This window comes from Asterias amurensis, chromosome 9 (assembly GCF_032118995.1).
Source record: "Asterias amurensis chromosome 9, ASM3211899v1".
Taxonomy (NCBI): Eukaryota; Metazoa; Echinodermata; class Asteroidea; order Forcipulatida; family Asteriidae; genus Asterias; species Asterias amurensis.
In genome coordinates this window covers 17449348-17462000 of record NC_092656.1, presented here as the reverse complement: position 1 = coordinate 17462000, position 12653 = coordinate 17449348, and the positions used below count along the sequence as shown (strand labels likewise).

Sequence of the window (12653 nt, the reverse complement as noted above, 5' to 3'; positions counted from 1 at the left end):
TAGTATTTTCTTACACCCACACGTGAAATGGATAAGTTCCAAACATGCTGTAATGTGGACGGATATGACAGGCTATATTATGCATACGTTCTTCAGTTCGGGACACTGACCGAACTGTGTCAAGAGAAGGCCAGGGGTGGATTTTACAAAGAATTAAGACTAGTCTAATCTTAGGACTATAGCATTACATTTTTAGTCTTCTAGGACTAGTCCTAAGTCAGGACTAGTCCTAACTCTTTGTGAAATCGACTCCAGAACGTTTAGTTATATATTTCGGATAAATGTATGGGCCACCGCAATAATATAATTTTCAAATAAACAAAATGTATTTTTGTCATTTTTATTTTCGTTTTTTTTTTTCAAATTTGCCAGAAACCTGGTAGTGGGTGATGGGTGTCCTTCGTGCCCACTCATATGCAGTGAGGCAAAGGAAAACTCTGCTTCCCATCCCGACCCGCTCAAACTTTCAAAACTATAAAATCAAACCATGAAGTCAATCTCAATTTAATTATAAGAACTCAAGTCAAAACAAACACCGTTACATCATTATTGGGTATAGGAGTTTTATCAACATTTCCAATCGTGAGTTTGTTGTAACTCTGAAAATTACAGCCAATTCGCACGTGCTGGCTCTCCTTGCTCTATGCTCTATGCTTCATGCATGCTGAGTTGCTCCATAATCTTGTTTTGATCTAAAGTACACCAAGATGTTTTCCCGATATGGCGACTGCTGCTTTATCAATTAACAATGAGTATGACGTACATAGCAATACAGGCAGACGCTTGCTATTTTAATTACGTTGTTCTAATGCAAGCGACCTAAAACAATGTTGTTGACTTTATTTACATACGCAGGATCTACATGTGAAAGTTGGTTTTTAAAAATGCATGTTCCGTGCACGACTGGATTAACAAGGAACAGACATGTTTTGAACTGACACGATTCTTATGACGTATGTATTCATTATGGGACGTTCGTTTTCAAAAGTGAAGACAAACACGTGGTACACAAGAGACAGTTATGTTTACATAGCTGAACAATTTACATCTCCTTAGTTATTGGTTTACATGGTGTTAACACCTTGTAATGCGTGCCCATATTGCTTACATTAGTCCATGACAGATAGGTCATTATGAGAAAGGCATGTTTTTTAAGTGGTGCATATTAAACATTAACTTTGGTAGCGCAATACAAAACTTCCTTGTAGGTTTTTGTATAAATGTTTACAAAATGATCTTTGCAATTGCCGACATTACTTGGTCATTGGAGCTAGTAACCAACGTTGAATCTGTATGACGTAAGTAAGGAACATGATAACATCTATCTGCTCTCTGAAGATGAATGACGTTTTATTGGGTCTTTAACAATCTATATCCTCGAATAAATGTTTAGAAAGTTTAATACTTAATCGATTATATCTTGCAGTACGCCTATAAATGGCAACTGATAAAATCGTTTGCATTTCTGCAGGCTTACATGCCTGTGTTAACTGTATAAATTACAATTTTAAAAAGTTGGAATTTTAAAAGGACACTCTATACCAAGAACGATTACTAAAGATCAACAACTTCATAAATGAGATCAGTTTCAATAAGGTCCAATTAAATATATGCATTGTGGAATTTTTGTTTGTATATCTAATTCAAGAAATGCTGATTTTTATTATAATGTTAACCGAGTTATGATGGTCAAGATTGTTACCTAACTTTAAAGCCATTGGACACTTTCTGAACAGAACAAAAATTAAAAGTTCACAGATTTACAAATAACTTACAGGGTTTACAGAGGGTAATGGTGAAAGACTTCCCTTGAAATATTATTCCATGAAATGCTTTACTTTTTGAGAAAACATTAAAACAATATCAGTTCTCGATATCGAGAATTACGGATTTATTGTAAACACATGTCATGACACGGCGAACCGTGCGGAAACAAGGGTGGGTTTTCCCGTTATTTTCTCCTGACTCCGATGACCGATTGAACCTAAATTTTCACAGGTTTTTTATTTTATATGTAAGTTGTGGTACATGAAGTGATGTTGGACTTTGGACAATACTGTTTACCGATGTTGTGCGATTGTTTAAACACAAATTTAATTTGTTAGGGTACAGTTTGACAGCCAACTGTCGGCGAACATCACGGCAGAATTACTGGAATTACCTTTGAAAATTATGTTACAAATTTGCATTTTTAGGTCATATTTTATATGTCGATTTCCACGTGTAATTGGAACTCAGTAGTCCCGAGAGTGAGGGGCTAGGGGCGTGGCTGACTGGCAGCAGTCGAAGGGACAGTTGTCCAATCACGCCACAAAAACGACATTCGATACTAGGCAGATTAGCTTATCCGTATAGACTTGATCCTGGGCCTACACCCAACATGCTGGTGACATTACTAAGGTATCAAATTGGTATAGACATCAAAGGGAAGTATCACGACAAGCTTGCATGCTTGGAAAAGGTCTTGTTGAAAGCATCCAATTGTAGCACAGTGTGTTCTCCAAAGACTAGCTACACCTAAAAGTCTTACTGTTCCATCACAGGATCATTTCGAATTTGACAAAATAATATAAAAAAACATAATAAAGTAAGACGGGAAAAAAATGGTTTATAATTGCACATTCTGAAATACATTACTTATGGCGCTACAGCAAGTTGGAAATAATATGAACGATTAAACATGGCGAAAACTGAGTGTTAAGGAACATTACTAATTGGTTTTGCCAGCCAAACAGTGTTAGTACTTTATATAATCCACCATACACATACACTGATAAACCAGTAGAAGTTTGAGATCGAACAGCCATCTGGGTCACGAGAAAATAATGAAAAACCGGTAACACACTTTTTCATGGCAACGATGCACAAAGAAAAATTAATAAAACGCTTATTCATTTCTCAACACATAATATGACATTTCAGACAATAATATTTCATGGCATGTTTTCTACTATAGTCATCATTAAACCGTGTAAGTTTTATGTTAATCTATGATCTTCACGATTTTTGTTTCTTACAAATTCTGTAACGTTCCTTTATGAAATATTGACACGGTGTGCTTGTGTAAATAGCAGTGTATTCAGTTCTGTTTTGAAAATTTCAAGGGAAATAATGTTCCGGATTAAACTGGGTATAGTTTATACCAATGTGTGAGAAAACCAGGTACCCAGAGCTAACTGGGAACAGCAACATATTTAGAGAAAATAATAATTTAAGAATTTGGTGTAACATTATAGACGGTGTGTTTTGTGTTGTTCCTGTCATACGGGTTGAGGGTTCCAACTCACACCTAGCTATCACACAACGTGAAAGTTTACACTGGTCACCTGCAAAACGGCCCATCACAGTAAGAAGTTTACAAGTGTAGGCATATGTTTAAAATGTCAGCTTTTCTAAACAATGGTCAAAGAATCTAAAACGTTTGCACTTTGGATTCGATTCCTCTGATAACATTTGGATGAGCCGTTTAGAAAGTTTGGACTTTGTTTACACTTTGATTGTTTGACACCCACGTAACACATCGTGTTCCACGTAGAGCCCGCTGGCAATGCAACATTTCCATCAATGGATAATGAAACCAGGCGTGGGAATTCATTGGTGAAAAGTTTTCCGCAGGTCACTTATTATCCGTGGGTATTTGTCGGTTTTTTAAACCGATCGACGAGTCACTGTTTTCACATGGTGTGTGTCTATATCCTGCGGAAACGCTTTAAAATGTCAAGTGGTGATCGTGGAGCGATTGGAAAGAGGGAAATAAGACAGGTCTTGGACACAACGTGTCAAAGTGGTCGGAGGTAGAGAGAGATTGACAAAAACAACAACAGCGATGACTACAACATTGCTTCTCCAAATAATAGGGTTGGTGTAAAGGCCGGTGTTATGTGTCAAGTTGTTGTGACGCAACCTGTATACCACCAGGGATCGGGAATCACCGACGAAGGGAATTGGCGAATTATCAAGAGACTTCGGTATGCATAAAGATGAAACCAATGTTTACGGTACGCGCTTCTTGTTTGCAACGTTTCTCAACTGAGATAGTTTATGGTTTAGGGAGGTCAGAAATAAGGCGCAATCAATTTCTTACCCAATCACCTGTCTAAACAAAATATCCACATTACAATATTGAATGATTTGTTGGGTTGATTGTGACGAGCCTTGATCAATATAAAGATAAACGGTGTGTCTGTGTATTGGTGTAATGGGGGCCACATACAGCTTTATTTCTGGTGGTCTAGTTGCATTACGGTGCTTCCGCTTTACTAACATCATTCCCAGCTTCTGTCTGGATTCATTTATGGAAACAATGACAATAGAGTTATATTAAAAGCAAAGTATATTTGGGGTTTTTGACAAAGATCCATTGGTATTAATCCTATAAAACATGTGAATATTTCATTTCAAAAGGTGGTTGCGTTTCTCGAGATATCGCCTAGAATCCGGAGCGAATATTATGTCCTCGCAGGAAGAATAATCATGAATACACAATCTTGAAAAGATTAATGACAGCAACGCTAGGTTCAAATTTCTTTGCATGAAAAACATTGTGTACATAACCACCCTTCTTCGAAATGAAGTATTCTCAAAAAGCTTTTAACGAAAACTGCTTCTGGTCTTTTAAAGACAGTGGACACTTTTGGTAACTACTCAAAATAATTCTATATAAGCATCAAAACTTCTTGGTAACGAGTAATGGGGAGCGGTTGACGGTGTAAAACATTATGAGAAACAGCTACCTCTGAAGTATCGTAGTTTTCGAAAAAAAGTAATTTTCCACAAATTTGATTTTGGTACCTCAGAAATAGATGTTGAGGTCTCGAAATCACGCATCTGAAAGCACACAACTTCGTGTGACCAGGGCGTTTTTCTTTCATTATTATCTCGCAACTTCGACGACGAATTGATCACAAATTTTCACAGGTTTGTTATTGTATGCATATACAAGAGTGACCACCAAACGCATACAAACCATTTGAACTAGATCCAGACCGCTACGTGCAATATGTCTTTATTGACCGAGTTGAATGTGTTTTCATGTTCGTGAGTTCCAATTGTGTCAGAATATGATAAACGGGTTGGCACTTTTTTGTCAAAATTACAAAAATGCATTTCAATTTAGTAACATCCCATTAATGGTAACAAACAAAATAGTCATTTATTGTTCTATAGCCGACCAAACTCTTATACGGTCCACGCATGTCCAAAGCGACCGTCCTTGCTATATGCGGGCCTGCGGCCTGGATCTGGAACATATGGCGTCAGCTTCACGGTGCACTTTCGGACGCTCCCCCCCCCCCCCCTTCCCGCTGAATGTGTTCCCATAAACAGGCATAAGAATCCGAAGAAAATCACAAAACATAAACTCGTATTTCCACCTTCTACCATACTTAAATCCCCCTTGAAAATTAAAACAAGTAATAAACGGTATTCCACGCTTATTTATCGACATTTCAAAGTCATTTTTTCAATTTCCACCACGGATACAAAAGCCGTTGTGTGAACAGTAACTTCAAACCACACGGGGTGGTTTGGGTGGCTTCCTTTAATGTAGGGAAAATGCAGCAATGCACACGGAATATTCAACAAGACCATGAAGATATACAGCGAGGCAATGAATAGAGTTGTCCAATACAACAATCTAAGGCCCTTTTCGAAACGACTCGATTTGGCTTTGGACTCGGCTAAGGCTAGCTTGGCCCCGTTTGGTTGATAATTGCGCGTGCTTTGAGTACACGCGCCCGGGGTTTCAGACGAGAGAACGAATTACTTCCAACCGAATCCAAAGCTGAAGCCGGGGTTTCGAAATGGGTCCATGTTACGATGTGGTTGTTACCTCTGTCAGGTGTTCCAATAATGTTCATTGGGCCTATCCCAAACAATGTGCTGTTTGATTTTTAACAGCAACCATAGCAACCATTTTACTGTACTTAGAAAGAATCACGACGTACTTAAAGGAACACGTTGCCTTGGATCGGACGAGTTGGTCAAAACAAAAGCGTTTGTAACCGTGTTTTATAAAATGCATATGGTTGGAAAGATGTTTTAAAAGTAGAATACAATGATCCACACAAGTTTGCCTCGAAATTGCGTGGTTTTCCTTCTACTGGGCGAACTAACATGGTCGGCCATTTATGGGAGTCAACATTTTGACCCCCATAAATGGCCGACGTGTTAGTCGACAAGGTAAAAGGAAAACCACGCAATTTCGAGGCATGTTTGTGTGGATCATTGTATTCTACTTTTACAACATCTTTCTACCCATATGCATTTTATAAAAAACGGTTACAAACGCTTTTCAAAGACCAACTCGACCGATCCAAGGCAACGTGTTCCTTTAATAACTGCGTTTTGTGACAGCAAAAGTATGTGGGTGTATTTTATGTTATGCTTGCCTGTCTTTCATAAAATCTAACATTATATGAGAAGCGTTTTTAACTTATTATGACTGTTTCATTCTGACTGTATCTAATCGTAACGTAAATGAAATGGACCATAAGAAAACCCGTATTTTAGAACAACACGTACAAATCTGTATTTCGTGACATAAACAATGTGACAGTCGAAGGATGATGGGCTACAAAATGGAACCAAACACCAGCTGCATTGCGTCCGCCCAAGACGCAGGTTACGAATAGTGGGGTAAAACAGCTCCTGAAAGAACTGTAGACAAACACACGGCGGGGATCGATCCAAGTAAAGCAAAAACGTTATTTGAAGACCGCATCTTCAGTCGGCCAATATGCGGGGGCGTTTTTCTCGGTTTGTAACCTTGCACCCCCCCCCTCTCCCACGCACAAGCTTAATGTGATGGCTCTGTTGTATTGGGACTTTATATCATTTCGTTTCTCCGCGCATTTTGTGCCATAACGCGGCAAAGATGCTTTCATTTGTTCCTCGGAACGGTAGATGTTCGTCTATTTAAAGAAGCAGAACAATAAATGGAATATCTATTTTTGAAGTCAGTTCAAAAGGCAAATGCATTTTCCCGATCACTGATATTAAGCAAGGATGTCTAGGGAAACAGTCAGTTTATATCGTTCTTTATACACCCACCGTTTTCTAGTGAAACCTTTGACAGTTCACTGAACTATATTTTATCTGAAAAGCATTATTTAATAAATTCGGGAATGACTTAGGAGATGATGCAATTTGCCTGATTGCGTTATGTTTCATGTTTCTGAAAAGGCAATGATATTTTAGACGGGGTAATGCCATCATCAAACTCTCACATTTTTCTGTTAAAAGAACATAAAATAATTAAATGAAAAATATTATTCAAATAATATAAGCAGATAAAAATTAGTTTTTGTTGCATGTTTGAAATGTAAGCATACCATGAGAATGTTGCATATCACTTCACACAAGTCATAGCTTAATTCCTCATCAATAAGTCACAATACTTGTCTTTCTTGTGTTTGCTATGAATTCAAAGTGTTTCCAAGGCATCCACGCACGTGGACATAGAGTTACCATCGTAGTGACGAGACCTTTTCAAGCTTTTAATATTCACCATGCGCTAGCCATCAAACAGCATGGCATGGTGGTTGCAAATAACCGGTGCAAATCATTTCAGTATGGATGCAGTATCTCTCCCTACAGGATTATAGGAACACGTTGCCTTGGATCGGTCGAGTTGGTCTTTGAAAAGCGTTCTCTAACCGTTTGTTATAAAATGCATATTGTTAGAAAGATATTGTAAAAGTAGAATACAATGATCTACACAAATATACCTCGAAATTGCGTGGTTTTCTTTTTACCTCGTCGACTAACACGGTCGGCCATTTATAGGAGTCAAAATGTTGACTCCCATAAATGGCCGACCGTGATAGTTCGCGACGTAAAAGGAAAACCACGCAAGTTCGAGGTATATTTGTGTAGATCATTGTATTCTACTTTTAAAACATCTTTCTAACAATATGCATTTTATAACAAACGGTTAGAGAACGCTTTTAATAGACCAACTCGACCGATCCAAGGCAACTCGTTCCTTTAATTAAGCAGAGGTTTTGTTCGCTAGACCTCATTACGAGGAAGCAGAATGGGATCATGGTTCGTTGTTATAAGCAGAATGGGATCATGATTTGCTGTTATAAAGCAGAATGGGATCATTTGTTCGCTGTTAAGCGGAATGGGATCATGGTTCGCTGTTGTAAGCAGAATGGGATCATGGTTCGCTGTGAAGCAGAATGGGATCATGGTTCGCTGTTATAAGCAGAATGGGATCATGGTTCGCTGTTATAAGCAGAATGGGATCATGGTTCGCTGTTGTAAGCAGAATGGGATCATGGTTTGCTGTGAAGCAGAATGGGATCATGGTTCGCTGTTAAGCAGAATGGGATCATGGTTCGCTGTTAAGCAGAATGGGATCATGGTTCGCTGTGAAGCAGAATGGGATTATGGTTCGCTGTTAAGCAGAATGGGATCATGGTTCGCTGTTATAAGCAGAATGGGATCATGGTTCGCTGTTATAAGCAGAATGGGATCATGGTTCGCTGTTATAAGCAGAATGGGATCATGGTTCGCTGTTATAAGCAGAATGGGATCATGGTTCGCTGTGAAGCAGAATGGAGTCATAGTTATAGTGGTGATGGGTCAGAATGTGGGAGATAAGATCATGGTTCGCCGTTTTGAGCAACATTAGGTGGGAGACTTGGATCATAATTATGTTCTTTTGTAATATTGATCTGTTTAGTGACATTTTGCTGTAAGCAATTTAGATTAAGTCATAGGATGATCATGACCTTTGGTGGATGTTGGATTCAAACAATGAACATTTACTCATTCATTCATTCATAAGTGGTTAATTCCTTAAAAACATAATATTCCTACTTTATGTCAACCATGACTGAGAGATACACAAAAATCTACATGCAGGCCTATTTGATTCACCTGATCCCATCTTGTTGTACAAAACTAAAACCAGCATTCCACTAAACCCGTCACGTTTTTGTTTTACGGTATGCACAAAATGTCAACGGTTCACTAACCACAAGTCCATTTGGAACCATGCGTATTCTTATCTCTGCCCAAAAACTGTCCGAGACAAAATTGTTAAATTTCAAGCCTTATTTTGATGCCAGACAATGGTTTGACGATCCTTTTCTTTTCTTCATTTCTACAGAGTGATGGCGAGGGGACCGAGTTTTATTGTTTAAGAAAACATCTTTCCGATGACGATGGTGAAGTTCATATAGGTAAGTCCATGACTGCTATTTACTGCAGTTTTCATTGTATGAAGGTCATGACTGCTACTAATTGCAGCTTTCATTGTAATAAAATATGACAGGCGTCCGTTCATTCCGGATCTTCCGTTAATAAATTAACCAATAACATTCAATTAGTCACGGTACGCTCTGACGTCACACAAAGCGTAGGCCAGTTGGGTCAATTTCCCGCCAAGAATTATGTAAATTAGCGTCAATATCCGAAAACTGCGGCCGATCGGATGTAAATTAAAACCTTTGATTAAAATGCGCAATAACACAATCCACTCTCAACCTTATTAAAAAGATTTATTAACAACTATTGATTAAAAATAATATGTTACTAACACAATTAACTCACACAAGTCAAGTTATACTTAATATTGGTTGTCTCCTATGAACAAGCTTACTTTTATGTGACTCCATCCTCTTAATCAATATAGTTTATTTGAAGTACCATACTAATGTTTAAGCAAACTGGTTGAGTGGAAGTAAACTCAACGGCCCTGAACAACATCCATTCATGGACCATTCATTCGTTCATCTCTTTGACCTAAGAAATGTATTTATTTATTTATTTCCTCGAAACCTCCATAAACGGAGAAGATAAAATTATATAAGTACATCAAATTTACAGTGAAATGGATATAAACACGTAATTAAGGAAGCAGGATAACCCTGAAACTCTTGGACGACCCCAGAATATATTGAAAAAAAGTATGAAACCAAAAACCGGCCGAGAGTATGGAGACCATCACATTCAAGAAACTCGGTACGAAAAAACAACTGTTTGACACTATCACAAATACCATATGGTTGACGCAGTTTACGTTATACTTAAAGACAATGGACACTATTGCTAATTGTCAAAGACAAGACTTTTCACTTGGTGTATCTCAACATATGCATAAAATAACAAACCTGTGAAAATTTGAGCTCAATTGGTCCTCGAACTTGCGAGATAATAATGAAAGAAAAAACACCCTTGTCAAACGAAGTTGTGTGCTTTCAGATGCTTGATTTCGAGACCTCAAATTCTAAACTTGGGGTCTCGAAATCAAATTAGTGGAAAATTACTTCTTTCTCGAAAACTACTCCAATTCAGAGGGAGCCGTTTCTCACAATGTTTAATATTACTAACCTCTCCCCATTACTCGTTACCAAGTAAGGTTTTATGCCAATAATTGTTTTGAGTAATTACCAATAGTGTCCACTGCCTTTTAATGAGTTAATTTTCTGCCTGAAAGAAGGACTAATAATGCAATTTATAGCAGCGTAAAATCTTTGTGAATGCCAAAACCATTTTTTACTCTACCAATTAAAGTATTCTTATAATAAGCAAAATCATCACTGGTCTCGCAATTTAGAAGGTGAGTAAATGTACATCGTTGGTTGCCTTCATTTCGTGATAACAATCGTGGATATATAGTCCCTTTTGTTATGTTGTCATCTGTTTAAATGTCAATAGCTCGCGTGCCATAATTGAGAAATCTCTTCGTTCTTCAATTGTTTGGACTTAAATGGACTTTCCCATTGGTTTTGCACACAAGGTGAACCAAGAATGCCTCGTTCTCTCGATATTTTCCCGCATCACTTTCGTTAAAGTTCTCGTTTTCAACGGGAACAAATAACGTACATACCGATCTTTTTTCGAAAATGCTGACTTTTGAGAGAGAACAAAAAATATGAAGTGGGTTGTTTTGTAAGATTTACGATTCTTCCAACAGGAAGTCCGCAATTGCGACTGAAAATATCAGACAGTTTAAAGTGTTCCAGTTTTACCGAGAGATCTGGGCCTACTATTGGAAACGGTCCCCGTTGATCAAGCTATAATGCCGGTGTAAGCCTTTTAGGTAATCTGAACAAGAAGAATGTAGAGACAAACAATAAGTTCGCGAAGAACGAAGAAATGTTTTCATAATACAATATATATAATCGGCAGATGAGAAAAACATCAACATAAATCCCGTAAAAACAACTCTGAAATTACTTTGGAATAAATCACAAAATGTCACAAGTGTAAAGTTTAATGTGTACCGGTGGCTAAATTGCATATACCATCAACAATTGGTTGATACTATTTGGGGTATTTTTTGTTAAATTGACCTTTTAGTAGAAGTAGTCGTTTAAGTATAGAATACAACCGACAGGATGTTGCCGTCTTAAAGAAGATCCTTGTATTAACAAAATGATTGGTTATTATCAACTTAAACCTTCTCAATCTCCAGCACAATCTTGGTATTTGTCTATGTATTCAACATCAATCATAGATATTGGCATTATAGTTTTACACCGTCGTGACTTGTTAGTTTCATTACTAGATTGGTTGGAGTACACAATGACAAAGGGGCTGACAAACAGCACTCAATACACCCACATCAAAAAAGATGCAGTTTACTTTTCATCTCTCGTTTGGTAGTAATTGATACTAAATTTTACGCCGGAAGCACGGTTGATCCTGCTAGTGCAAATGTGATACGAATTCTGACGTCACAAACTCGCAACAAATAATTTGCAACCGTTCAATCCTGGAGGTTTATTCCTCCAGATCCATGGAGGTCTCTTCCACCAATGGTTGCCCCATGATCAACTCTAGCAGTCATGTCACGTCAACATTTTCTGAACGCATGTTTACTATGTTGTACAGAAATGGAATCTAAAATACATTTACGTAACCAAACATGTTCATTAAAGCCATTGGACCCTTTCGGTACAGAAAAAAAATAAAAGTTCACAGATTTACAAATAATTTACAGGGTTTACAGAAGGTAATGGTGAAAGACTTCTCTTGAAATATTAGTCCATGAAATGCTTTACTTTTTGAGAAAACGGTAAAACAATATAAATTCTCGTTAGCGAGAATTACGGATTTGTTATAAACACATGTCATGACACGGCGAAACGCGCGAAAACAGGAGTGAGTTTTCCCGTTATTTTCTCCCGACTCCGATGTCCGATTGAGCCTAAATTTCCACAGGATTGTTATTTTATATATAAGTTGTGATACACGAAGTGTGGGACTTGGACAATACTGTTTACCGAAAGGGTCCAATGGCTTTAAGGGAGGGAGCGGAGAGACAATGTATTTTATTTATTTTGCTTTGGGAATAAGTCCATTTTTTTCCTTGGCCTCTATCCCAATTTGTTAGTGTTTAATTGATTTGTCTTACAATCGAAGTGTTTATAATTTGACATGACTTTATGTTTTCGTATCCAGTTGGTTTCGCACCTGAATCACGCGGTGACGATGTAGTGAAGATGGTTCTGTATGGATGTCCGCAGGTCTCTCAAGGAACACCGGGACAAACCAGCAAGTAAGATGATCTCAAATCAGAACTTGGTTTCACAGGAGAAGTTGGGGATAACTGAAAAGGCATTAGTTGTCTCGTTCAATGATAGATTATTAACCATTCAATATTGAAACGGCTTCCACCGGGCTTTCTATAAATGTTC

The 12653-nt window shown here is 37.8% G+C and overlaps 1 protein-coding gene across 1 annotated transcript in view; it reads left to right on the top strand.

Annotated features, from left to right (window-relative positions):
• Nucleotides 1-12653, top strand: part of LOC139942295 (peptidyl-glycine alpha-amidating monooxygenase-like) — a 33667-nt gene that overhangs the window by 6381 nt on the left and 14633 nt on the right. Inside the window, exons 2-3 of the mRNA XM_071939107.1 lie at nt 9119-9191; nt 12418-12514. Coding sequence (XP_071795208.1) covers nt 9119-9191; nt 12418-12514 — 170 coding nt within the window. The remainder of the gene's footprint in view (nt 1-9118; nt 9192-12417; nt 12515-12653) is intronic.